General features: G+C 38.1%; 1 protein-coding gene and 1 long non-coding RNA gene across 3 annotated transcripts; one reads left to right on the top strand and one right to left on the bottom strand.

Annotated features, from left to right (window-relative positions):
* The first annotated feature begins 27 nt into the window (after positions 1 to 27).
* LOC116741519 lies at positions 28 to 4,525 on the top strand. Its single transcript, XR_004346185.1, has 3 exons — positions 28 to 483; positions 991 to 1,068; positions 4,401 to 4,525. It is a non-coding gene; the product is annotated as an uncharacterized LOC116741519 (long non-coding RNA).
* Positions 2,466 to 27,791, bottom strand: SIRT1 (sirtuin 1). 2 transcript variants are annotated; one of them, XM_032608217.1, is made up of 9 exons: positions 27,364 to 27,791; positions 25,876 to 25,992; positions 24,550 to 24,791; positions 23,104 to 23,256; positions 11,818 to 11,965; positions 11,005 to 11,084; positions 9,997 to 10,183; positions 7,546 to 8,097; positions 2,466 to 4,547 (listed from the first exon to the last, which is right to left on the bottom strand). In XM_032608217.1, exons 1-9 carry the CDS (start codon positions 27,734 to 27,736, stop codon positions 4,219 to 4,221), a joined length of 2,181 nt encoding a protein of 726 aa, XP_032464108.1. In that variant the 5' UTR covers positions 27,737 to 27,791; the 3' UTR covers positions 2,466 to 4,218. The 2 variants fall into 2 exon arrangements, with proteins under 2 accessions (XP_032464108.1, XP_032464109.1); XM_032608218.1 differs by lacking the exons at positions 24,550 to 24,791; positions 25,876 to 25,992; positions 27,364 to 27,791 and adding an exon at positions 12,467 to 12,591.
* Between the last annotated feature and the right edge of the window lie 131 nt (positions 27,792 to 27,922).

Raw genomic sequence — 27,922 nt, 5'->3', positions numbered from 1 at the left:
GGGCTCAGTAGTTGGGGCGCACGGGTTTAGTTGCTCCACAGCATGTGGGATCTTCCCAGACCAGGGACTGAACCCGTGGCAGGTGGATTCTTAACCACTGTGCCATCAGGGAAGTCCCATGGATGCCTGTACTTTTCAGTAGTTTAACTTAACAAACTTTGGTGGACCATAGGTGTCTTTCTATAGATACAAGCCCTAATAATTTTCCTTAAAGTACATTTTTCCCAATGAAAATTCTTCCATGTATCTGTTATTATACTGTTTCTCTGCACATCCATTCCTTGAGAATATTGATTATTCACATCGAAAACTAAATGTTACGTATCAGATGCTTTTTTTTTTTTAGTAACCTCTGTTTGCTATGAAGCTCACCTGTGAAATAGCAGCCACTTTGGATTAATACAGGTGGAGTTCGTTTAACAAATATTTTAACAAGGGCCTGACGTCTTACCTGGGAACACAACAGTACAAAGCATAATTTGGGTAAGTCTGATATTTTCCTGTTTCTGTTGCTGCAGACCTACAGTAGAATTAACAGCAGGGAGATTCATGGTAGAAAATTAAAATACCACTGAAGATTTTTCAAATTGCCATTTGCTTTAAAAAGCAACAAAAATACCGAGCTTTATAGATTAGAAAGTAGGCAAATGCTGAGTTCATTAAATTATAAGGACCATGATTAGTGAGTTGGCTAAACTTTTGAAAATACTTGGCCTCCACACAGACCTATTTGTAAGAGCAACTTTATGTTTTTAGCTCCCCTGTTTTAAGTCAGTAGTAATTTTAACCAATAGCCATTGTTCAGACTGATTGAGAAGGCAGTAGAACCAAGACACGCCTTTAAGTTGGCATGAAATAAAACCAGAATGTAGTTTTCAAAACAGAGACCTAAATTAAGAGCTCCAGCCTTCACATAGGGCCTACTCATAAGGACCATTCATTAGGGTTATTTCTATCAGGTTTGGTTTTTTTTTTTTTTTTGCACTGTAGATGATCTTCACTGCATTTAGTTTAAGCAAGTCTTTTGATGAAGTGTAACATGTAGAAGACAGTCTTCCTCCGCATATGGTGAGCTCTCTGAAAGCACGGGCGAGTGGCCCTGCTCCCAGCCTCTTCCCAATCCCCAGCCTGTTTTGCACTTGGGCCACATCCAAACTCCTTATTATAGAGTTTTGGTCTCCCTTCTGAATAGTTCAGTAGCTGCCCACTCTTACACCGCTAACACTTCTAGAGATAAATTGGGAATAGTCTGTTTGTTTTATGTAAGTCTGCCTTACCTTCCCTGTTAGGCCAGCCCCCGGGAATGGAGTGTTAAATGCAGAAGGGAACTCCCCAACTCCTTTCCCTTCTCAACCCTTACTATACTTTTGAATCACCTGGGGCTACTTCTTAATACTATGTGCAAGCCCCACCTTAGGCCTGTTAAATGTCACCTGTAAGAGGTGATGCTCAGGTTACTTTCAGAAATTTCCCAGTGATCTTTAATCCCAGTTGGGAGGCACTTAAAAAGAGGAGTCATTAGACCATTTCTCCCCATTTCTGCTAACATCCCAAGGCTGACTGTTGATTTTTAAGGAGTCGGAAGAGCTTTTTGATTATGTCTAGGAGTTGAGACTTGTTTCAAATAAAATTTATCAAATAATGCTGTAAGATGCTAATTAAACCATGTGCCATTAATTAGGGTATTGTACCAGTGGAATATATGATGCATTAACCAAGGGAAGTGGAAACAGCATTGAATACATGGCTTTAATTAAATCAGGTCTTGCCAGGTACTTGATTACTTAAAACGACCACGTACCCTCCTTTTTAAGGTGTGAACTACCTGACTTCTTTTTCCATTTTGTGCATATATGGAATGATGTCACTGTTTCTTATTTTTTTTTTTTTTGTTATTTTTTATAACATCTGTGGATGGGGTTTTACAGGTAATTTTTCTAGTGCAAACAAGAATACACAGGGGCAGAGGGGTTTTCTTGTTTTTACATTTACTTCAAAAGTCTGCTGGGGAGGAAGGTAAGCGACCTGAGAGCAGGAACCTGCCAGTCAAGATTTATTCATTACCTCTTTGTAAGGGGCGTGTTCCTGCCCTCTTGAATAGTAGGAAAGTTCATACCAAATATGGTCTAGAGTCATTTTTTGTCCACTCCTTGTGTTTGGACACAGGATTACAGCACATGAGTTCAAAGTGCTGGTCCTTTGTCAAATCTTCATACGTCAAGTTAGTTATTCTTAGGCAGGGTTAAAGGAGGGGAAAAGGCAGGGCCTGAGGCTCCTGGCCTAGAATGGTTGAAATATTAGTTTTGAAACGTTTGGTGATGCACCAGTTGCTACAACCAGAACATTCATTGCCAAAGTACTGTTCTGGTGAGACTGATAGATATAAATTAAATGAAGAAATGTAGTATGAGAAGAAAGCATCTAATATATAGCCCTCAAAGCTGTACAAAAGCTGCAAAATTTTATACCTTAAACAGAAAAAAGTCAAATGACAATTTTAATAGACTTTAAAACAGTGTACAAGTATAAAACACTGGTTTTGTATTTCAAAAGTTGGAGGAAGATATCCAGTCATTAAACAGTCTACAAAACATATGCCAGTAGATTACATAAAAGACTATGTACAATATAAAAAGAGCTGAAAACAGTCTTCACTGTAAAAATAAGTTAAAACAAATTTTTCAATTTAAAATATTATCTATAGCACAAACACAGATCATGCAAATGGCAAACTAAATATACTGCATTCTTTAGTGTAGTCAAATTCAGATTGAGACATCTTTCAGGTAGGGAAATGGCCATTCAATAAAATTCTTTTCTCTGGAAGTAACGGTCCTAGCTGGGTACTTTATGCTTAAAGAACAGCTATATTTCAAACCCTTTTTGTTAAACTGTAATAAATACTAAAGCAACACAGGAATACTTTATTTGAAAGCAATGTTGGGGGAAAGGTCTGCAAAATAAATTCTTACTGTGCAATTTTATAAAGTATGAACTGTTTTTTAAAGGCTAGAAGCTTCTGCAGCTGAAAAAGTTGATCTCTAGTTTTAAGGCAGGCTAAGCTTTTAAATACGTTATAAGAACTAGTTTAATTAACTATTCTGCTATTACAAGTTACACCACGCTCATCTCCATAGTACTAGGCTAGTTGTTTGGTGTTTATTACACACCAAATCCTCCCAACAGGAAACATGTACTTACTGGCTTTGAAACTGTAATCAGGGGGTCTGCTGCTCTCATTTATGGGGGGTGGGGGGAGAGGTAACAGTCCAAAATACTACACTCTCCCCCCCAGTTGAAGTACCATTATTATTGATTCATAAAGGCTTTGCAGATTCACATCTTGGCAGTTTAATACCTATGGAGATTGATAGGTATATTTAAATAACAATGGCAAATATTCTCGAAACTAAGGGGACCCAGGCAGGCACTATTGTTTCTAAAGCAACTGAAACATTTCCAAAGCATTTATTTGTTTTTTAGGTTAGTTTTATAAGCCAATATAGACGATTACTATATGGCCACAGGAAGTACAAAAGCCATCTTCATTTGAACAAATACAATATTCCCGAAACTGTTAGCACCAAGTCTCACTTTAAAAAGCAAAGACAACTGAGTGCTCTCCCACATATTGTTGACTTCCTTCTACTCAGATTGCATGTCATGAGATATTTTTAAAAGTTAGCTGCCACAAGTTCTGGAAAATGCCAGTGTTTGTTTGAAAATAGGTAATTGTGCTATAAAGAATCAAAAGTTTAGCGGAACAGAGAATGAGGATTTCAAACCATTCAGTGTTACAAAGAAAAGTGTGAAAATACCATTCTTTGGTCTAGATTAGCTGTTCCCTTTACATTAATTTAACATTCCAATGGCTTTTTGAAAATTTTAAAATGTTGAACCTCACTAGGCAAAAACAAAATTATATATACATATGGATGTATCATACAAATGAACCTTTAAAAGAAAGTCTTGTCCAACAGCTGATTAAAGATACTTAGGTACCTTTCTGTTTTAAAAAAAGAGTTAGTGTTTGAGTGTATAAGCACAGAAATAAGTAAGTTAAAAATTACCCATGGGGGAAAAAAACTTTTACCAGTCTATAAATAATATACCTTTCTGGTGTCCTTGCTCTACTGAGTTCACAAGTAAACATTCAATTTGACATGCTCAAGATCCTAATGCTGGTGGAACAATTCCTGTACCTGGACAAATATTACATTATGATTTGTTCGATGGATAGTTAATGCATGTTGCTTCCTGTTTCATAGATGTAGCTTCATTAACTGCCTCTTGATCACCTCCATCAGCTCCAAATCCAGTTCCTCCGGCTCTCTCATTAACATCAGCATCATCTTCCAAACCATTGTAAAATTCTTCAATCTCACTTTCATCCTCCATAGGTTCTTCTAAACTTGGACTCTGGCATGTTCCACTATCACTGTTACTGCCACAAGAACTAGAGGATAAGACATCATCTTCAGAGTCTGAATATACCTCAGCACCATGGAAAATATAACGGTTTGGTGGTAAAAACAGATATTGATTACCTGAAACACAGTAATAAGAGAGAAGTGGGTTATTTCCAGTTTTCTAAGACTTGGTCTGAGTGGGCTGTCTGGAATAAAGTGTAGCTTTTAGCCTTTTACCTGAGTATCATTACTAGAGGCTATTACTGTAGTTTCTCAAACACAAGCTATAGACTCAGTCCTGCATGAAAATCTTAGTTCTGCCACTCATCAACTTTGTAAATTGGGAGTTTTCTCTGTGCCTCAATTTCCTCATCTGGATATGAAATAATTTTCACAACCCTATGAGGCAAGTATGAAAAAAATGTAGACAGCCACGTTCGATGAAACTCCCTTTGAACAGATTTGATGAAATGAAATGAAGTATCCAGCCCACCACCCACCCTCTGAATCTATTTTTACAAGAGTCCTATCACGTTAAAGTGTGAGAAGCACTGATCTAGCGCTGGCCTTTTAAGCTTTCTTTCCCAACTCCCTCCCAAATTAGCATTCGCAGTATAAGATTTGACCTCCGATGGTAAGAAGTATTCCCTGCTTTTGTTTACATTTTGATGTAAGTGAATGGGTAGGAACCTTAAACATTAATGATGAAATGTTTTATACCCTTATATTCACAAGCACCAAGTACCTTCTGACTTAAGTCTGTTGTCACACCGTGTTATATTTATTGCACCATATCCCAGACTGACTCACAAAAGCCTAACTGCATAGTTTATCTGGAGTGACATAACATCTACCAAACGTTTCTCTTCAAAATGACCTTCAAGCTTTTTTATACCCCATCATGACCCAGTTCTCACCTATTATGTGTTGTAGCATGGAAACCACTTATTCCATTGTGTTTCAGTGACTGGAGAAAGAAAACCCCACCTGGTGCTTCTAATTAGGGCCATGTCCTTTGAATCACATCCCCTCAGTCTGTTAAAGGGTCGCAGCACGTGGCTCTCCTGCCCTTTCCTTTCTATAGGTTAGGCCATGTTTACAAAAAGAACACTTCAGGGACTTCCCTGGCAGTCCAGTGGTTAAATTAAGACTGCTCTCAATGCAGGGGGCCTGGGTTCTATCCCTGATGGGGGAACTAAGATCCTGCATGCCGTGCAGAGCAGCCAAAAACATAAATATATTTTAAAAAAAATTCTTTCTGCTCTGGCCTCCCCTGAAGAACGGAATCATCTATTTCTCAGTGGACATACCCTATACCTGTCTGTTTCTGCCCTCTTGGCAACCCTCAAGACATTTACATTTTACTTCCTATATGCTCCAACTTCCTCCTTTTCATTCTCGACTTCCTATATGCTCCAATTCCTCCCTTTCTGCCTCGACCTCACAACAAACAGTGGCAAACTAAAATGAGTAAAGTCCAGCTGTTGTTTGGTTTTAACCACTAAAAATGTTAAGTTTTACACTCTTTACATCCGTTATCTTTTCAAATGCTATGAGAGAGAAGTAGATCTGACAACTCAGTCTAATTCCAAAGCCTGTACCTTTAAAGGTCTAAATTGGTAGAATAAAACCAAGGTATGATACCAATTTCCTGGGGCAGAGTTTTGTATGTTTGACCCATCTGTCAAAAAGACAGCCAGAGAATGCTGCCAGTGCGTAGGGAGACTTTGTGTATGATAGAGACTTATCTTACCTGACTAAATCAACAGTAATTTCTCTACTTCTGACACTTGCCACATTTGAAAGCGTAAGTATTCTTCTATGCTCTTTCTAGCTTCCCCCCCCCGTAGACTTTCCCTAATTACAGTTCAAGACCAAAGTCAGGTTTTTTAGAAAGCCTTCAATAACCTAGTGCCCTCCAAGTAGCATAAACCTTTTAAAATATCACCTATTTTTTTCTCATTCACCTATTTTTGTAATTATATACACAAATATCAGTAGCTTGATCAGTGTCTCCAGAACTTGCTGTATGGAAAATGCCCAAAGGCTTATTCAACTGAACTAAAATTTATTTAGAGCAAATGATTACAACACTTAATACATTTGTCTCAAATTTGTCAGTTTTCACCATGTATAATAAGTGGAATGGGACTTAATGTTTTAAGCTGTACAAAGTTGTCGCATCTAAGAGCACAAGTTTCTGTTTGATTAATACTTGGTCATAAGTGGTTTCAAAAAGTAGAAAGTGATTTCACTTATGTTAATACTTATGGATAGAGGTTAAGAATCTGCCTGCCAATGCAGGGGACACGGCTTTGAGCCCTGGTCTGTGAAGATCCCACATGCTGCAGAGCAACTAAGCCCGTGCGCCGCAACTACTGAGCCCTAGTGCTGCAACTACTGAAGCCCATGCGCCTAGAGCCCGTGCTCCACAACAAGAGGAGCCACCGCAATGAGAAGCCCGCTGGCCGCAACTAGAGAAAGCCTGTGCACAGCAACAAAGACCCAATGCAGCCAAAATTAATTATTTTTTTAAAAAGACTTCCCCTGTGTCAAAACAGGGTAGATGGTATTTCTGATACTCAGTGGTGAAGAACCAGCTGTTTTCTAGATCTGAAACAACACGACCTAATGGTTAAGAGAACCCAGAATCCACCTGGTTCTTCCACACCCTAGTCATTACCTTGCCTGGGGTACTTAACCTCTATGGTCCTCGGTTTCCCACCTGTACCAGAGTAGTAATAGTTCCTGCCTCAGGATACTAAAATCAGAAAATGTGAAGTCACTACTGCCCCACAGTAAGTACCCAAATCTCAATCATTTCTACTAGCTAAAGCTCTCACCAGAAAATCGCAGAGCACTCAGTATTTCCCAATTAAATGCTTACCTTCTCATTCCCTAGAGAAACACAAGGTACAGAGCATGCTTTCACACCACTTTTCCCCCATATTATGGAAGATACCGTTTTATCTTTTTCTGGCTTAAAATCTCAACTTTACAGTTTCTCTAAACACAATCAACTATTACATTTAGCCGCATAAAATTCCCCTAACTAGCCTGCCAAAATGGCTCACTTCTTACAAATATTTCTTTAGAATAATTATAACCTTCAAAATGTTTCAACAGCCTTTCTTACCATCAAGCCGTTTACTAATCTGCTCCTTTGCAAGTCTAGCTGGCCAGCATTTTCTCACTGTTTCAGCAACTGAAGTTCTTTCATTTTTCTCCCCAGTACTGGAGGCAACATTCTTCAAATCCGGACTCTCCAACTGTTCAACGCTCCTAGCAGAAGTCTGTACTTCCTGTAATTTTTCTTCAACACAGTTTTTTGATTCAGACGCATCTGGATCATCAACATTACTCTTTGTTTCTTGGTCTAAAAGAGTGACAATCACTGAAGAATCTGCTGGTGAGGTTCCTTCTGGTGAACTTGAGCCTTCTGAAATATTGAGGGGTGTGGGTGGCAACTCTGACAAGTGAGCCAATTCTTTTTGTGTTCGTGGAGGTTTTTCAGTAATTTCTGAAAGCTTTACAGGGTTGCAGCAAAGTTTGGCGTATTCACCACCTAACCTGTGACACAATTCATTAATAATGACATCACAGTCTCCAAGAAGCTCTACATCAAAATGCAGGTGAGGCAAAGGTTCCCTATTAATTAATATCTGAGGCACTTCATGGGGTATGGAACCTAAGAATAGGGTGAAAAAAGTAAGAATTAGAGAAAGGAAAGGAGGTACACTAATAAAACCAAAAGAAATGCACTATGTAAAAATCTAACAATTCCCTGGCAGTCCAGTGGTTAGGACTCTGCGCTTTCATTGCCACGGCCAGGGTTCTATCCCTGGTCAGGGAACCAAGATCCTGCAAGACCTCAGGCATGGCCAAAAAAAAAAAAATCTAATATGCTCCCAATACCAAAGAAGACACCCAACTCTAGTATTCAACCAAGCTATTACATACCATCAAACTATCAAGTAAACAGGCAGCAAAATTTCAGGTTCTGCTCCTGTCACCTGGTTACCTCTGGGTAATCGCCTCACTTTTTATTCTGTATTCAATTTCCTTGTCTGTATAATGGGGTAATAACAGTACTTCTCCACAAGCCTGCAGTGAGCACTGAGTTAATATGCAGAGAAGAGTTCTTGGCACAGTATAGGTAATAGTTATTCTACTAAAATGGCTTCTGATATGTGCAAATTCATACCAGTCTGTTCTCCACTATTATGTACCAATGTCTTACATTTTTTTAGAAGTACCTTTGCCTATCACCAACACGTTTTACTACCCCACAGGAAACTTGGAAGAAGTTCTCTGCCTCACATTTAAATAGAAAAAAATAACATGCAAATTATACATTAAATTTTCTTTTTTTTTGTTACAAATTGTCCTATAATCTACTTTAACAGAATTTCACAGCTACTTGAGGAAGGCTGAGTTAAACTGCTAAAGCCACTACATGTGGGCTAGGAAAAAGATGCAGAATTGGAGAGTTTAACTCTGTTTCTTCCAGCAGTTTGCTCTATCTGTTTGCTGGTATGGGGGTCCAATTTTAATTCTCCAGTTAAGGGTTTGATATACTCTCCTCTCCTCCTTCCCTCACTTTTATGGCACAAATGATGCTACTAAATTAGTACCTCTATCTTCCTCCCCCTTGCTTGCTCATTAGAGGGAGAAAAAAGGTAGTATGGGAGCATGGATTAAAGAAATATTCCTGAGAATAATAGGGACTTAAATTATTTTTGAGCATTTTTATACACATGAACACCCTTGTGGGTAGAGCTGATCCACATACAATGATTGACAAGGCATGACTGTTATTCTTACAAAAACAAACCAATCATTGTGAGCCCCAAAATTCTATTTTACATGAGTACGTTACACATCTATCAAGCTATACATCTGAACTTACTGGACCAAAAATCAATTACATTTGAAAGATTAACTACTCAAATTAAGACTAAAAATACAGATTATTTTTAATGTTTCCTCAGTATATGTAAAATTAGCTCATGCTAACTCCTGCCACATTAAAGCACATTCCACTGAAAAGTTTAAGTTGAACTGTTTCCCCTTGTTATTACTTCTGTTTTGAAAGCCCTCTTGCCCCACTGAAATGTCAGATTAACCAATCTTCCTGAGCAAGAATATTGTCACCTAAAAAAATTAAAGTTTGGGGGCTTCCCTGGTGGCACAGTGGTTAAGAATCCACCTGCCAATGCAGGGGACATGGGTTCGAGCCCTGGTCTGGGAAGATCCCACGTGCCGTGGAGCAACTAAGCCCGTGTTCTAGAGCCCACAAGCCACAACTACTGAGCCTGTGCTCCTAGAGCCAGTGCTCCGCAACAAGAGAAGCCACCACAATGAGAAGCCCGCGCACAGCAATGAAGAGTAGCCCCTGCTCACCGCAACTAGAGAAAGCCCACGTGCAGCAACGAAGACCCAACGCAGCCAAAAAAAAAAAAAGTCCGGCTCTTCACCACTCTTGAACAAAAAACAGAATGATATCATTGGGGTCTACTCTACAGACCCACAACCCATGGCAAAATATACAGAAATGGTTCTCTAAAAAAAATCATCACCCACTTACTCGGAATTAGTGCTACTGGTCTTACTTTCAGGGAAGACCCAATAACAATGAGAAGATCAACTTCATCTTTGTCATACTTCATGGCTCTATGAAACTGTTCTGGTAAATTTTCACCAAAAAAGACAATCTCTGGTTTCATGATAGCAAGTGGTTCATCAGCTGGGCACCTAGGACATCGAGGAACCACCTGCATGTTCCAGATTTTAGTTGAGGTGGGAAAGAGAAGGGCAAGCCCGAGTTAGAGTCAACATTTCCACACTTCCCAAGAAATCATTTCAAAATTATCAAAGAAAACAGAAAAGCTGTGGATAAATAGCAGGGAAAACTGGATTAAACCTATACATCAACTATCAATGACCCGTTAAGTTTATTAACATACAATGAAATACAATTGTGCTATTATCTGTGTATGCTGCTATTATATCTGTATAGACCTACATTTGATATTCAAGAGTCCATTATATATTAAGAGGAAAAAGCAGCATGTGTATATATGTACACAGATGAGACTTCTTAACTTTTAAAAAATTAAAGTCTGTAAAATACGATTCCATTTTAATATGCTATCTTCTCATAATTATATGATTAACTATATATGCAACTAAGCATACAGAATTTATTTCTGGATGGTTTTTATTCTCTGCCATATTTTCCTGTATTTTTTGATAAATGAGCGTACATGAAATATTTTTTACAAAATGAATCTGACAGGCACTTTTAAAAAGGGAGAGTAAGGAGAAAAACTAATGTTAAGTAACACCACACTTAATGATCTGGGTTTTTATTTTAGGCTTATATATTAGGTAGTCAACTTCATCAATCAAGAGATTATGTAGCAATGTTTTTAACTTAAGGTTTTTGTGTATTTCTCTGGAATTCCCAATGGTAACTAATATTTGTTTTCCTGGATGTTTCTGTACCACATAAATACTTCCAGAGAAAAAGGACTGAGGTAAAAGAAACAGATCAGAGACATGCACAGTTCCTAAGATATGGGTGATAAATTACCTGATTAAAAATATCTCCTCGTACAGCTTCACAGTCAACTTTGTATTTACAAATCAGGCAAGATGCTGTTGCAAAGGAACCTAAAAACAACCAACAAATATATGCTTTATTAAAGAAATTTTTCCATTTCTTCAATAACGGTTATAATGTAAGCTTGACAACAGAAAAGCTAGTGACTTTAAAATTTTTAAGAGACTCCATGTTGTTAAAAAAAAAATAAAATAAAAAAGAGACTCCATGAGAGAGATGCTGATATAACGATGCTTCCTAAAGCTACTCTTTTAATAAAATATACCAACTCCTCCAGGACTAAAACTGCAGACTTGGAAGGTTACAACTGTATTACCTTAGCTTAACAGCTGTGTTTCAAAAACAGTTTAGATACATAAGAAAATGGTCTGTTCATACTTGTTTCAGATTTAGTCTTCAAATTTCTGAAGCCTACATCTGAACTACTCAGCAGTTCCTTTGGTTTCCTAAAGATGCCATCTTTTTTTCATCCATAGCTAATATTACTTTTGTAATCAAAAAAGGTTATTTAAAAGAATTTAATGTTACATAATTGCTGCATCTTTTGAAATCCAAAAGCACATTAATATCTGACATTTTGTACAATTAAGTGTCAAGGCCAATATTTCTGGTTTCATATTTTTGCAATCTACTTTCCTTCATTTATCTACAACTGATCAGATAACATGATTCAACAATAAGGCTTAATCTCCATTCCTGGATGGCAGCCTTTTTTCTAATCCTAACTTTTCCTACAAAACTAACTAATATGTAACAGAAAAAGCAATCCTGAAGTTTACTAACCATGACACTGAATTATCCTTTGGATTCCTGCAACCTGTTCCAGTGTATCTATGTTCTGAGTATAGTTGCGAAGTAGTTTTCCTTCCTTATCTGACAAGGCTATGAATTTGTGACAAAGAGATGGTTGGAATTGTCCAGGATATATTTCCTAGATAACGCAAAAAGCAGAAAAAAGATTATGTAAGTGTTAACAAATGTCACAGGTTTAACAACAACAAAAAAACAAAACCACCAATGATAATTAAAAAATACATGAGCATCTCAAAGCATCTAGATGGATGCCACACACACTTACGAAAGGATTGTTGCTGTCATATGTGTAAAACTCAGCAATTAGTGAACATGGCCTCTTGAAAAGGATAAAGTCGACCCACAAACATCTCTTATAAATGCTAATTGATATTTTAATAAGAGTCAGAAGAAATACATACCTTAATATATATCTAATTTTTGTTGGCTGCAAATGATTTTTTTTGTAAGGAAAAAGGGAAAAAGTTTAAATTGAAATTAAAGATATCAAAGATATGGTGACTTCTTTTTTAAAACTAAAAAAGGCACTGTCAACATAATATTAAAAAATTTTTTGATTCATCATTTATTATAAATATCAACCTGTTGGAAGTTTAAAGCTGAAGTTTTAATTCCTTACCAAAATTGTTTTCCTTCCACTGCACAGGCACATACTGGTATAGTATAGAGTTGCTCATGAATGCTGAGTTGCTGGATTTTGTGTGTGTGTTTTTCCCCCCAAATAATGCTTCAATGCTGTTTCTTCTTTAAAAACAAAGAATTCAGATATACACATGGCAAAAAGATCAGAGAAAAAGTATCAATTTTGGTCCTCTCAACTTTTGACAGTGTTTTCATTAAACTTCATTTAGTAAGTGACTATGGCAAAGGAAGTTTCTTCTCTTTTTTCTTTGAAGTAGTAGTTCTGCCTACTTCCTTACCATTCATTACAGCCTCTAACCTATTACAATGCTAGCAAAAAAACAAGATACAACCTTATGTCCATCAACAGAGGACTGGTCTGACAAATAGGGTACATCAGTTATAGTGGAGTATGCAGCCATTAAAATGAATGAGGGAGGTCTCGAGACACTGACCTGGAAGATGGCCCATGACATATGTGAAAAAAAAAAAATCAAGCTAGTCACCACTGTGTAGCTTTGTTTTTGTTTTGTTATTAAGCAAAAACGGGAAGTATATGCAAAGTATACAGATACATTAATTTAAACATCAAGTCAGGAAGGATACAAACAATCTATAAAATGGGGATGGGGGGTAGGGGACTTCACTTCTGACATTATACAAAAAAGTCTGACAGTTAAGATTCTAGATGACTACTTCTAAACTACTTAATATTTCAAGTTTAGAAAAAACTACTGGGATACCTTTTAAGTAAAAATAATACGCAAATCTCATTATAAAGACTATCACATCCATGTCCATATGCTGCTGAAAACCCAAGAATTCTGCCTCATTCAAATTTTTATCATAAAGTTCATGAACTTTGCAATTTAAGAAAGACAATGCATATAGAAAGAAGTAACAAGTGAAGAGTTTATTAAAGCTAATGTTTTAGAAAACTGAAAGCCACATTATGTTTTGGACCATTAGGTTGTGCTCTCTATTAATCACTGTTTTCTTCCCAGGTTGCTTTGTTCTAATACATTTAGAGGATTAAACACCAGCACCTTGCAAACCTCCCCTCTGGAAACAGTTGTTAAAGAGTATTTTAACAAATATTATAATATTCTAGGCAACAGATAAAATAGGATCTAAAGTAGTAAGGAAAGTGCTAATAGCACGCCAAAAGCAGCACAAGAACAAATGGCTGACTACCTCCAGAACAAGGTTGGTCAGAGTACCAGGACTCCATCCTCCCGGAATGAACTTTTGTGTGCCTTATCCCCACCCTTTTCAAAAGGGGAGGGTGGGCTTCCCTGGTGGCACAGTGGTTGAGAGTCTGCCTGCCGATGCAGGGGACACGGGTTCGTGCCTCGGTCCAGGAGGATCCCACGTGCCGTAGAGCAGCTGGGCCCGTGAGCCATGGCCCCTGAGCCCGCGCGTCTGGAGCCTGTGCTCCGCAGCGGGAGAGGCCACAACAGTGAGAGGCCGGCGTACCGCAAAAAAAAAAAAAAAAAAAAAAAAAAAAAGGGTAAGAAGAACAAAAACCTGTGGGACACTAGATTCAGCTCTACACTCTAGTTTCCCTTCATGTTGTATCAGTTCAGGGAAATTTAGTCCTTAAATTTACCAATCAATTCCTGTAGTTGGGAATAATTTATGAAGGGTTTGTTTCATCTTATAAGCCTACATTTTATGATGACTTGAAACTTAACTTTGTCTCTTTTCTTTCAAATATGTAGTGGACCATGTCTGAATCATTAGATTTAGTACTGTGTTCAAACTAAGGGATATAATCTGAAATAATGGGAAAAAAATTACTCTGAAAGGACTTTTTAATAGAATTACTCCTAAATCAGGATCTTACTTAACAAGGAAAGCTTGCTAAAAACTAATTGGAGATACAACTTTCAGATAAAATATAGATTAATTCTTCATGTTGAAACTGTGACACTTTAGTTCTAAGCAAGACAGGCCATCCCAAATCTCAACCTCCTTAAGGCCCATTAAGGAACCAATCATGTGGGCTGGACCATTATTATTGCCACAGAGATCCATTTAGAATAGAGTGGAAGCACAGCTGGGACCAAAGGCTCAAATACTATTAAAATGACAGGCTGCTTTCACAGCAGTGTCCAGAAACATGCGAACAATCCAGTAATTGGCCATAGGCAACCAATGTGACCAAAACTAAAGCTTAGAACTATCTGCCCCAGTAAGCTTTCATGTAGAAATAATGGTTTTTCTCCAGAGATGCTCTCTGCTTGCTTGCTTGCTTCTTAAAATTTCTAGCAATATGAATGAGATTCCAGTCAAAAGCAGGGGTGTTAACTGCAGCCCCTCAAAACTAAAAGGACTCATCAAAGTTTGAGATGCCACTATTTGCTAGGTAGTAAGTAGATAGAGCTGTTAAGAAACTAGAATTTACATTCTCCATGCTGTCAAAAAATAAGTGAAACTAATTGATCCTGGTAAGGAAGCTCCTCATAATCCCTGGTCTTGTTTCATTCATTCCACTAAACCATAGACTACTAAAAATCTTACCTATTCAATACTTGCAAAATAAAGTTAAGTCACCTGACCAATTTAACTACTTTTTTTCCTGTTAAACATGTGACTTCCCCAAGGAACTCAAGCTTCAGCAAACTTTTTCCACACTGGGACACCAGTTGGCAAGTATTTAAGGCTTTGCGGGCCATTCAGTCTCTGTCCTTACGGTCTATGTGGCAGCCACTCAAGTCTTCTATTGTAGTATATCTGCAGCCACAGGCAATAGGCCAATGAATGAGCATAGCTGTGTTCCAGTGGAACTTTATTTACAATCACTGATATTAGAATTTCATATAATGTTCATATGATGTGAAGTATTATTCTTTTGATTCTTTTCCCCATCCATTTAAAAATTTTAGTTCAAAGCTGTACAAAAAAAAGGCAGCAGGCCACATTTGGACTGAGGCTGTAATTTGCCGGCCCCTGTACTAATCTAACACAAGAGAACTTCAATTAGTCAAGCATTCATTACTACTTAATGTAAGTAACAGGCATAACAGCAGCACTTTATAATAATGCTGTAGAATGGGCTGAGGACTGGGTTTTTACATTTTCAAGGACTGTAAAGGAAAAGAACACAGTATGACAGAGTTCCCATGTGGTCCACAAAGCAGGTTACATTTACTACCTGGCCCTTTACAGAAAAAGGTCTGCTGACCCTCCTGTAGACATGTATCCCCCATCTTGCAGATGAAAAAACCAAAGCACAGAAGTAACGCCAAAAGTCACAAGAGCTAGCAAGTAGCAGAAGTATCATTCAAACCCAGTTTTGATGCCAAAGTGCAGCTCTTATCCACTACGCAATTTCTGATCCCTCAACCTCATGTTTCCTATTTTTCTTTTAGGCTAAATACCATTTCTATTAGGTATTGCAAATCAGTCCACTAAAACTAATCTAGTAAGTATATTTCACATTGCACATCCTTCACGGGATTAGTGGAGCCTGGAATTCCAATCACCCTCTAATGTAAAAACACTCTTCAAGAATACATGTTCTTGGGGACTCCCCTGGTGGCTGGCTGGTGGTTAAGACTCTGTGCTCCAAATGCAGGGGGCCCTAGTTTGATCCCTGGTCAGGGCCCACATGCATGCTGCAGCTAAAAGTTCACATGCCACAACTAAGGAGCTGGTGAGCCACAACTGAGGAGCCCGCCTGCGGCAACTAAGACCAAGCGCAACCAAATAAATAAAAAAACAAAAACAAAAAAAACCCACACATGTTCTCGGGAATTCCCTGGCAGTCCTGTGGTTAAGGACTTGGTGCTTTCACTGCCATGCCCTGGGATCAATCCCTGGTCAGGGAACTAAGATACACAAGCTGCAGGTGGCAACCAAAAAAACGCATGTTCTCACAAATCAGTATGAGAAAGAAAAGCATCTCAGTGGAAAAGAAAAAAAAAAAAAAAAATCTAAGAACAGACAGGCAACTCAAAGATATACACATGGCAAGTAGTAAGAAGCAGTCATCTACACTAGTAAAAACTGAACACTAATGAGAACATGCTAATTTTTAATTTATTACACTGATAGTTTTAACTGCCTTAAAAACAACTCTAGATATCCACTAACAGGAGACTGATTATATATATTGGGGTACAACTATCAAACAGTACTATGCAGCCTTTTCTTTAAAATGAGGTATATCTAAGTGCCGCCATGAAACTACTTCCACGATATTAAATGGGAAAAAAGCACTGTAGAGAAAAGGGTATGTGATTCTGTTGGTAATCATTTTTAAAGTGTTATTAGAAACTTACAATACTTCTCCCCCCTACACACACACAAACAGGTTTACTCATTTTTTTTTTTTCCTAGAAGGAAACCCAATGAAACATTTTACCATGGTAACCTTTGAGAAAGAGATTAGGGGTAGGGAAGACTGAAGGGAGAGGCCAACTATCATTTGTTGTGTACTGTTTGAATTTCTTCTTAAAACCATATACACAACATACACACCAACACACAGACACACACACACTTTCTAAAAAATACTTTAATACTAATAACGTATCACGGGAGGCTTTTATTGTGGGGGAGAGGGCATGGGCATGCTAAATCAGTTTTCTTGTACACTTCTACACTTCTGATGGGAGTATATATTGCTGCCTGCTTTCCAGGCAGCAATAAGGTAAAACAAATCAGGACCCTTAGCAGTTTTGCTTTCAGAAATTTATCCTAAGAACATTATAAACATACCAGAAAGGACTATCAGAGCAATACCTTTTTAATAACAGAAAGCAGGAAACATCCAAAAGGAACACTAGTTACAGCAGACCACTTGATGAACACTATGACCGTTATCAAGTATTCAAGCATCTGAAAGTTTATTAAACAGAAATACTACAAATCCAAAGCAGTAGGTAAAAGACCCCATTTTTATAATATACACCCAAATATAATACTCTACACTTATATGTAATCCACCTACACAAGTCAGTATTAACATACTGTCTTCAAGTGAATGGGACTGTGGCCTTTTTTGGGGGTGGGGGTGTGTGCTTTTTTTGATTTTTAAGTAATGAGCTGGTTTTGAGATTTCTTAGCTTTATAACTACATAATCTGGTATATCTGCACATTATCAATAAAGTGACAATTTACTGAATATACGTTTTTGGAAGTTCATATTTCTCCCTCTACTTTTTCTTGAATTTTATCACTTTAAGGGAAAGAACATTCACTGTACTCAATATGGGCGAGCAACTACACACTCGGAACACAGTCCTTTAAAAAAAAAAAGTTCTTTTATACAACCTCAGTTTCACCTTCACTGACTCTTAAACCACTCATTTTTATCAGTACCAGTGAATTTAGACTCCTCAGGACCATGACCACAACCTCATTATCAATTTAAACCCTTATTATGCAAGAGGACAACAGTTCAGAACAAGAATATATAGCTTTAATGTTGGCCTTAATTGTTCTTGTGTAGAAGAATTCAAAGCGGTACTAAAGCTAGGGGCACTTAACATGCTGGTGCTCAAACAGGGAGCAATTTTGCAAGAGACATTTGGCAACATCTTGACACATTTTTGATTGTTAAGACTGGGGTGGGGGGCTAATGGCATTTAAAGGGAGGAGGCCATTGGTTGCTGCTAAATATCCTACAGTGCACAGAACTGCTACTCACAGCAAAGAATTATCCATCCCAGAGTCAACAGGTTGAGAAACTGCTCTAATGAACCAGTTACCTCTTTCACACACCTCTCCGTTACTTTTGAGTTTCCAGTCTAGATGAAATCTGCTTCTTCTCAGTTATATACAATCAATGGCTTGATACATCTGTAGAAACTTTCCTTCCAAAATGCCTAAATTCACAATATTTCCTGTTTTCATGGCTTTCTATTAAATTTATTTTCTCTCAAAAGGAACCCTCCTACACTATTGGTGGGAATGTAAATTGGTACAGCCACTATGGAGAACAGTATGGAGGTTCCTTAAAAAACTAAAAATAGAGCTACCATATGATCCTGCAATCCCACTACTGGGCATTTATCCAGAGAAACCTATACTTCAAAAAGATACATGCAACCCCAATGTTCATTGCAGCACTACTTACAACAGCCAAAACATGGAAGCAACCTAAATGTCCATCAACAGATGACTGGATAAAGATGTGGTAAATATGTACAGTGGAATATTACACAGCCATAAAAAAGAATGAAATAATGCCATTTGCGGCAACATAGATGGACCTAGAGATTATCATGCTAAGTGAAGTAGGCCAGACAATGACAAATATACCACTTATATTTTTTTAAAAAAAGAGATACAAATGAACTTATTTACAAAACAGAAATAGACCCACAGACATAGAAAAATACTTATGGTTACCAAAGGGGAAAGGGGAGGGGGGATAAATCAGGAGTTTGGGATTAACATATACACACTCCTATATATAAAATAGATAACCAATGAGGACCTACTGTATAGCACAGGAAACTATACTCAATATTTTATAATAACCTATAAGGGGAAGAATTCAAAGAATAGATACATATATATGTATAACTGAATCACTGTGCTGTACACCTGAAACTAACACAACATTGTAAATCAACTATACTTCAATTAAAAAAATTCATTTTCTCTCATAACTAGCAAAGTTACCATCTTTTAATTAACTTTCTCCTTAGTACAGACACTGGAAGAAAACTTTAGGTTATGACTATTTTACTCATGTATTCTTTTTGGAATCCAGTAATTACAATATTTACATACTCTCCCCATCCTTCATTTTTAAATACTATCCTTTATTCTTTGTCCTTACTTATTTGTCCTTCAGCTTTTTCCTATTCATTTTTAGACCAAAATTAACTCAGTCTCTCTTACCTATTACTATTTATTTTAAGTGCTATTTCACCAACTAGGTACTTTCCTTTTGGCAGTTCCTAATGTAAGAATTGAAGTACAACAATCCTATATGAGTGGTAGTTATAAAGATTATTTATTTAGCTCCTACCATAACTTAAACGTTTATAGAGAAGTGAAACATGCTGCCCCTCCAACTTTTTCTTCTCCTAGGTACTATGAAATCTGTACACTGTAACACATCAACACTGTGCCATTTTTACTCCAATTCAGATATTTTATTTTCTCTTAGGCACTGTCTAGATTTCTATTATGTGTATTTTTATAGTTTGTCTTTGTAAGAATAATTCTTAATTGCTCTTATAGATTCTTACATGTCAAAACTAGTTTAAGCTAAAAAGAATAATTCTTAATTGCTTTTATAGATTCTTACATGTCAAAACCAGTTTAAGCTAAAACTGAATACCCATTATATACCTTAGACAACTAAGGTTACAATCTTTCTCACCTTGCTATTTGTATTCTCAGTTACCACATTTTCCCCAAGTGTCAGGCAATTTAGTATATACTGAAGTAATGGGGAAAAAGCTGAAAAGTTAGTTTGAGCATGTTTTTTGTTTCCTCTCAGAACAAAGAATTTACAACAAAAACCTTGTGAGCATTACATAAATGCACTAGTGAATCAAGCTCTTATAATCAGATGCAAGATCAAAGTAAATTCTAGTTACTTGATGCCTTTCTTAAAGTGCTAATTTCTGGGGAATTCCCTGGGAGTCCAGTGGTTAGGACTCCGCACTCCCACTGCAGACTGCAGGAGGCACCGGTTCAATCCCTGGTCTGGGAACTAAGATCCCACATGTCATGCAGCGCGGCCAGAAAAAAAAAAATTGTTAATTTCTGATAACTAGAGCCAGTGTCCTAGGTCCAATTCAAGAAACCAGTAACTAAGTGACATTTCATTGGTGTTCAGTCATGCAGTAGAACCCCTAGCACCAGTATGTTAAAAACAGTGAATCTTCATGAATTCATATTCTTGTAACAAAGGAAAAGAGATACTCTACATTATTTGTTCAATTTAGTGTGAACCAGCTGTCTGTTCTAAAGGCTAGATATAGATGGCCATCATCACTGCTGATACATGAAGTTCCAAATTTTTTATAAGTTTCAAGTTGATTACTGGAAAGATGCAAATTTCTTAGTAGCCTACAAAATTTTTAAATTTAGTTTTCAGTTCTAGCAAGTAAATCATATCCAAGAAAATCTAATGTAATTTCCCCATTTTACTCTAATTCCCATTTATAAGCACACTTGCACAAAAAAAAATTATTTCTTTAGACAGTCCATCAATCTAAGCTAGTACCATGTATTCTGAATTGGCAGAGCTCTTCTTATAGGTATGTAAATAGACCACATGATTTGAAAGTAGCTGAGGTTATCCCTTAATGGAAATTCAGGTCCACTTCACTTCTATGCTCATTAAAAAATAACCAGTAATACAAAAGACCCTTTCAAATATACTAAAGTTTAGCAACAACAATTTTACAGTTTCTTTCCATAAAGCTAAACTATAGAGAAAAAGACTTCTAAAGTAAAATTTCTTGGGACTTCCCGGGTGGTCCAAAGGCTAAAGACTCCACGCTCCCAATGCAGGGGACGTGGGTTCGATCCCTGGTCAGGAAACCAGACCCTGCATGCCGCAACTACAAGATCCCGCGCGCAGCAACTACAGACCCGGCACACCCAAATAAATAAATCTTTTTTTTTAAATAAAAAAGATAAAATTTCTTGGGTATGGTATAATGCATAGTTATCCCTCCATATTTGCAGGTTCCACATCCTTGGATTCAACCAACTGTAGACTGAAAATATTCAGAGAAAAAGAATACCAGAAAGTTCCAAAAGCCAAGACTTGTATTTGCTGCACCAGAGACTATTAACATCATATAAGCATACCTCTGAGACATCGTGAGTTTGGTTCCAGACCAAAGCAATAAAGTGAATTATCCCAGTAAAGTCAGTCAAATGAATTTTTTGGTTTCCCTGTACATATAAAGTTATTTTTATACTATATGGTAATCTATTAAGTATGCGATAGCATTATGTCTCAAAAAAAGTACATATCTTAATTAAAAATACTTTATTGCTAAAAAATGCTAATCATCATCTAAGTCCTCAGCAGTAACGAAGATCACTGATCCCAGATCACAGTAACAAATAATGAAAAAGTCTGAAATACTGTGAATGACCAAAATGTGGTACAGAGACACAAAGTGAGCAAATGCTATTGGAAAAATGGCACCTACAGACTCACTTGATCACAATCCCTCAAATTTGTAAAAACAAAAAAGGCCCACAGAATATGTGAAGGGCAATAAAGTGAAGCAAAATAAAACAAGGTATGCCTATACTAGGTATTATAAGTAATCTAGAGGTGATTTAAAGTATACAGGGAGGGAACTTCCCTGGTGGTCCAGTGGTTAAGAATCCACCTTCCAATGCAGGGGACATTCAATCCCTGGTCAGGGAACTAAGATTCCACATGCCGCAGGGCAACTGAGCCGCGGTCCTCAATTAGAGAAGCCCCTCAAACCTCAACGAAGATCCAGCAACTAAGACCAGATGCAGCCAAAACTAAAATAAAATTTAAAAAAAAAGTATACAGGGAGGATGTGCATAGATTATGTGCAAATACTATGCCATTTTATATAAGGGACTTGAGCATCCTCAGATTTTGGTATCTGAGGGATCCTGGAACTAATCCCCCTCAGATACCAAGGGAAGACTGTAACATCAAACTTTAAACTCCAGAGCAGAGCTGCCAAATAAAAACATAATATGAATCATACACACAATTCAAATTTTCTAGTAACCACATTAACAATGTGAAATCTTCTTCATTTATAACCCAATATCAAAGTATTATTATTTACACACATAATCATTATTTATATATATAATAGAACAGAATTTATATTTTGCATGTTTTCTATACTAGGTTTCCAAAATCTGGTATGTCTTCCACACTTACATAACACCTCAGAACACTTATGCATTCAACAGCCCCACGTGGCAAATGGCTTCTGAACTGAACAGAGGAGCACTAAAGACGCTAGAGCATAACAGATCAACCTTGACTCAAATGCAATCTAAGATTCTTCTCCACCTCTAATCACAAATTTCTCAGGCACATCCTCGTGTGTTAAAACCTAGCTACTATAAAACATACCAGGGCTTCCCTGGTGGCGCAGTGGTTGAGAGTCCACCTGCCGATGCAGGGGACACGGGTTCGGGACACGGATTCGTGCCCCGGTCCGGGAAGATCCCACATGCCACAGAGCAGCTGGGCCCGTGAGCCATGGCCGCTGAGCCTGTGCGTCCGGAGCCTGTGCTCCGCAACGGGAGAGGCCACAACAGTGAGAGGCCCGCGTACACAAAAAAAAACATACCAAAGGCAGATGTTATAATCTTTATGATTCATAAAAAATATTCAAAATCAAAACACTGATGTTACTTTTATATGATCTACTAACCTCTAAAAAAGCCTGGACAATGTAAAGGCCATTACTGAAGTGCAAATTTGAAAAATATGCAATAGCCTCTTCTTTGAAAATAAGCTCAATCCTAAAACGAAGAAAAGCAAATGACAGTCCCTTCTGGGAAGAAGGGAATTCTGACTAAAATGACTATTTCAATGATTTTACTCCACCACAGTACTAATAGTCAATTTACTAGACTGCCATTCAAAACAATTTCTCATGAGAGAAGGTCAAAGAAACAACTAGAAGAGTTTGTAGTACCTTTGCAAACTTGAAGAATGGTCTTGGATCTTTTCTGAAATATTCAATGTCAAACATTGCTTGAGGATCTGGAAGGTCTGGAAAGTCTACTGCAAGGCGAGCATAAATACCATCTCTTGACCTGAAGTCAGGTATTCCACAAGAAACAGAAACCTGAAATACGCATGGCATAATTTGTACAATTAAATCTTCTACTGCTACCTTAATAATTATTAGTCCTCTTATCACACAATTAGGGAAGAGCTGAAAAATATTTTTAGTTTGAAACTTCTTTTGGGGAATGGAGATAATGCCCTACTTTAACTTCTAATAGAAATAAAACACTCAGAAAACCAGTATAATTAAATCCATCACATATTCCTTTCATAATGGGGTAAAGAATTTTAAGTCAGGCTAACTTTAAAGCTTTATAAGCATTTAACCAACAAATTAAAACAATTCCAACTTGATTGAGAACGAAGTAAACCATTCCAAATTATTTTAACTAGAAAGCAGGCAAGAATTTCTATCACAGTGAACTATTTCCAAAGAAATCCCTCTTCTGGGTTAGAGTGCTACTACTTCAAGAACGCTAAATTTCTTTATTTTCCTTAAAAAACTATGTTGTACAATATTTCAATTTTTAAGAATAGATTTAAACACTATGCTTTTTCTACAAATAAACCTTGACATTACAAATAGGGACTTCAGAAGTTATCCTTTTGTTTCACAATTTTGTCAGCATTTACTCCACTTTAGCCTGAGAGCAAAACAAACTTGCCTAAATCACATTGGGGAGCAAAGTGCAACTATTCTTCATGATCATTTAAGATTAAATAACACCCTCCCTTAACCAAAAGGTTAGAAAGCAGGACTGATTTTTCTCCAACAGCTGTCCTGGTCGCTACCATGTAACATATTCTGCATTCAACACACAATATGAAATAGCCTAACTAACTAGTTATTTGAGACCTAAAGTGGAACAAATGAAAAATCTCAACCCACTACAATCACATCACCTTAATTTAAAATGTAGGAGAGGTAAGAATCTGTTACCTTTCCAACACTGCATTACTTGCCAACACATATTAGGCTCCCTGTTTCCCCATGAAGGTCAAACAAATAACCAATTTCTATATCAGACCCTGACACACTTTAAAGCAAGCAAAATTCCCTGCATCTCTTTAGAAGTTGTGGTATAATGTAGGTAAAAATCTTGCCTTAATTCCACTTACCTACTGTGCCAGTAAACAGACCTGAATCTTTTTTAAGGTTATCAAGAGGTTTTTAAAAAACTGAACCAATTTAGTAATTGCTCCTGCACTCACTTTTTAGCAGTTTCCAAACACAAATGCCCATCATCATATAAGGATAAATTCTACACCAGAAAAATGTTTCTGAATTGGGCAAGGCTTAAGAAAAAACATATACCACCTCCCATACTAGTGTTTTATACATCTTACATACCCCAGCTCCAGTTAGAACTATTATTTTTTTGCACTCTTGCAGTAATTTCACAGCATCTTCAATTGTATTAATATCTTTTCTTTTTTTCCTTTTTGGTGGTTCTGAAAGGATATTAATGACAATCTGCCACAGTGTCATATCATCCAATTCAGGTGGAGGAATTGTTTCTGGTAGTAAATCTTTAAGAATCGTTCGAGGATCTGTGCCAATCATGAGATGTTGCTGAACAAAACTATATGGACCTATATCAAGAGGGAAAAGAACTAGATCAGATCCACTTCCAAGTAACTGAAAATCTCATTTATTTTTTGAAGTAAGAAATTAGCAATGCTTAACACTGTTTTGCAGAGTAAAAAAAATGCACTATAAAGGTGTTTCATTCACAGCATCTTAAAATCTAACGCTATATCCCAAAGAGATTATTAGGGAGAGATCAGGAGTTGAGCCTGCCCCTAGAGCTATAAAATACCAAGTATGTATTTTAAGAGTCAAACTAATTAACTACTAGAATTAAATTTCTATGGTTAAAATCTAGAATACAACATAAACATGACAGAAATATGTACAAAAGGGTTCTACAAATCAACACAGGAAAGATCTTACCAGTCCCGAAAGCCCATACTATTTACCATTAAAGACATAAAGAAAAAAGAAAAGGAAATCTATACTTTACTATCTTTAAAATTTTTCCAGTAATAATCTTCAAGTTAATCTTAACCAGTCTCCCAAAATGATACATATACAATGCTGATGTTCTGAACTTTAATTCTTTACCCTGAAATTTCTTAGATCAGTTTCCTAGCTTGAGAAAACCAAAAATACAGTAAATATAAACACTAAAAATGAACTAATCATTACTATGTTTAAGCAGTCAAGGCATTTTTGAAAAAACCCAGCACATTAAAAGAAAGAACATTTTGAGATGGTTATGTTACTACCTTGGTATAAAAATCTGATACTGTGCTCTACTTCAAAATATTTCTCATTTCATCAAAATACTTAATAAATATTTACTGAGGACAAACTATGTGCCAGGCACTTTTCTAGGCACTGACAAAACAGTCTACAAATCAGTCAGAAATCCCTGCCCCAACGGGACTTATATTCTAGTACAGGAAACCAGCAATAAAAAAGTTACATACAGAGATTATTTTAAAACAAAAACAGTACAAAGCACTAGACTTTCCCTAAAACCAGGATGATATTAAATCTCATCAAACACCTAAGAACCTCATCACCAGGCTACAAGGGGACAGAGAAATATATTTTTTGTTGACATAAAAAGAGAATACTGAAAAAGATAGCTCTTAAACTGTGAGACCATACCTATCCGTGGTCTTGGAGTCCAGTCACTAGAACTTGCATGTGAGGCTCTATCATCCTCATCACTTTCACACGAATGGAAACCGTTGGTGATGATTTCATCACCAAACAGAAGATTATCTGCAAAAGAAACCAAAAGTAACTCAAGGTTTCTGAAACAATCTGCATCTAAAATTATAAAGATCTATAATTATGATGCAACAATTTTCAATGAATAAAACACTTAACATTCATACTGCCTGTGTAAAGAATGCCTACTGGATCAATCTGCACCATTCACAGGAACAGTATATCCTCATCTTTAGGGATTCTGCTTGGAATCTAAGTTTCAGTTCATCAAAATCTAGAAAGAAATTATGTCTACTTAATCAAAACACAAAAAGTAGTAACCTAGTTAGACTGAATTTATCGATCACAAATAATAGTTCATAAAACTTATCAAATAAAAAAAAAAAAAAAAAAAACTTATCAAATAAAAATTTACCCAAAAAAGTCGTGCAACTATTACCATGGCAACTTGCACTTCTCTCATATAACACTAAACATACAAAAATACCTTTGCATTATTCATTTCCCTTATTTAACTATGTATCTTGAAAACAGGGGTTGTTTCTCTAATCCAATCCCTAATGCACACGTTGTTGCCTTTTGATATGATCAAATGGCCCACTGACTGGATTTATTGATACAAATATTAATAAAGACGCACATCTATCCGGACAGAAACTCTGAAACACTCAAGGATGACAAGACATATACAACTATCACATCTGCTTTACTATGCCAGAAAAATGTCAATTCGTGTTTCAGGGTTACATATACACACACAAGAAGATATTTAATCTAGGAACACGATTAGAGAAAAAATACTACTCAAAGTACTCTAAAACTACTATTACTCTCCTATGCCCACTATTAGTTGCACCACAGAGGGGTAACGTCTTTAGAAGCAACTACACTCTTTAAAATTTAAAACAAGTTTAAAAATAAAGGCCCTCCAAAAAAAAAAAAAACCACACACACAAATTGCACAGGTGTCAGTTTGCAAAGGCAACTGCAAAAGGTTGGTGCAAGGGACAGTCAAAAAGTTTCAGGTTTAAGTGTGCGGGGGGTGGGGGGTGGGGGTGGGCGGAGAAGCAAGACATTTAACAAAAGCAATACGTTAAAAGAGTAGGAGGAGAGAGAAACTTTTTTTTAAACCAGCTGCGAGGCTAGCTCGCCCCGCGGCTGCGCAAAGCGCGAGGCCACTGGGGCGGGCCGCCGGCCGAGGGAGGAGGGAGGGGAGAGAGCAAGGGAGGGAGTGAGTCCTCGGGCCGCTCCGGCAGCCGGGCCCGCAGCCCCGGAGGCACGCAGCTAAGAAGGGCCCTAGTGAAGAGGGGGACGCCGCAGAGCCAGCCCCCAGCCCCCAACCCGCCCGACACTCCCCCACCCCAGGAGGGGCCCCGGGAGGGGGGGGGATGCGCAGTCCCGGCCCGCCCGCGCCCTGCGCACCTCGGTACCCAATAGCCGCCGCCGCCTCTTCCTCCTCCTCGCCCTCGTCGTCGTCGTCGTCGTAGAAGTCGTCGGCCGGCGGCGCCTCCCGGGATAGGCCCTGTAAGCCCGGCCCATTGTCTCCTTCTCCGGCCGCCGCCGCCTGGGCCTCCCGCCGCAGCGCCGCCGCCGGGCAGCCGCCGGCCGCCGCCGGCAGCTCACGTTCGGGGGCCGCCCCGCCGGGCTCGCCCGGGCTCCGCCCGACGCCGGGGCCGTCTCTCCGCGGCCTCTTGCGGAGCGGCTCCCCGGCAGGAGGCGACGGGGCCTCCCTCTCAGCCGTCACTGCCGAGGGGGAGCCGCCGGGCTGAAAGGCAAGCGCCGCCTCGTCCGCCATCTTTCAACTGCCTCTCTGGCCCTCCTCCCTCGCCTCCTCTCCTCCCGCTCGACTCGCGGCACTGGCGCCCCCGCGGCTCCGGCTGCGGGAGATTTAAACCCCGTCACGTGACCCGCCCCTTTTCGCCCCCGCCCTCCCGCCGCTCCCGCCACCCACGCGGGCCGGACCACAACACGGCGGGTCACG

Source organism: Phocoena sinus, chromosome 16 (assembly GCF_008692025.1).
Source record: "Phocoena sinus isolate mPhoSin1 chromosome 16, mPhoSin1.pri, whole genome shotgun sequence".
NCBI lineage: Eukaryota > Metazoa > Chordata > Mammalia > Artiodactyla > Phocoenidae > Phocoena > Phocoena sinus.
This window is presented reverse-complemented; position numbering and strand designations above follow the sequence as displayed.

Coding starts and splice junctions, on each gene's coding strand:
- SIRT1 (XM_032608217.1), bottom strand. CDS start 27,736: ATGGCGGACGAGGCGGCGCTTGCCTTTCAGCCCGGCGGCTCCCCCTCG. Junction 8,098..9,996: donor ACCAGTAGCACTAATTCCGA/GTAAGTGGGTGA, acceptor CCCTATTCTTAG/GTTCCATACCCCATGAAGTG. Junction 4,548..7,545: donor GATTAGTAAACGGCTTGATG/GTAAGAAAGGCT, acceptor ACTGTGTTTCAG/GTAATCAATATCTGTTTTTA.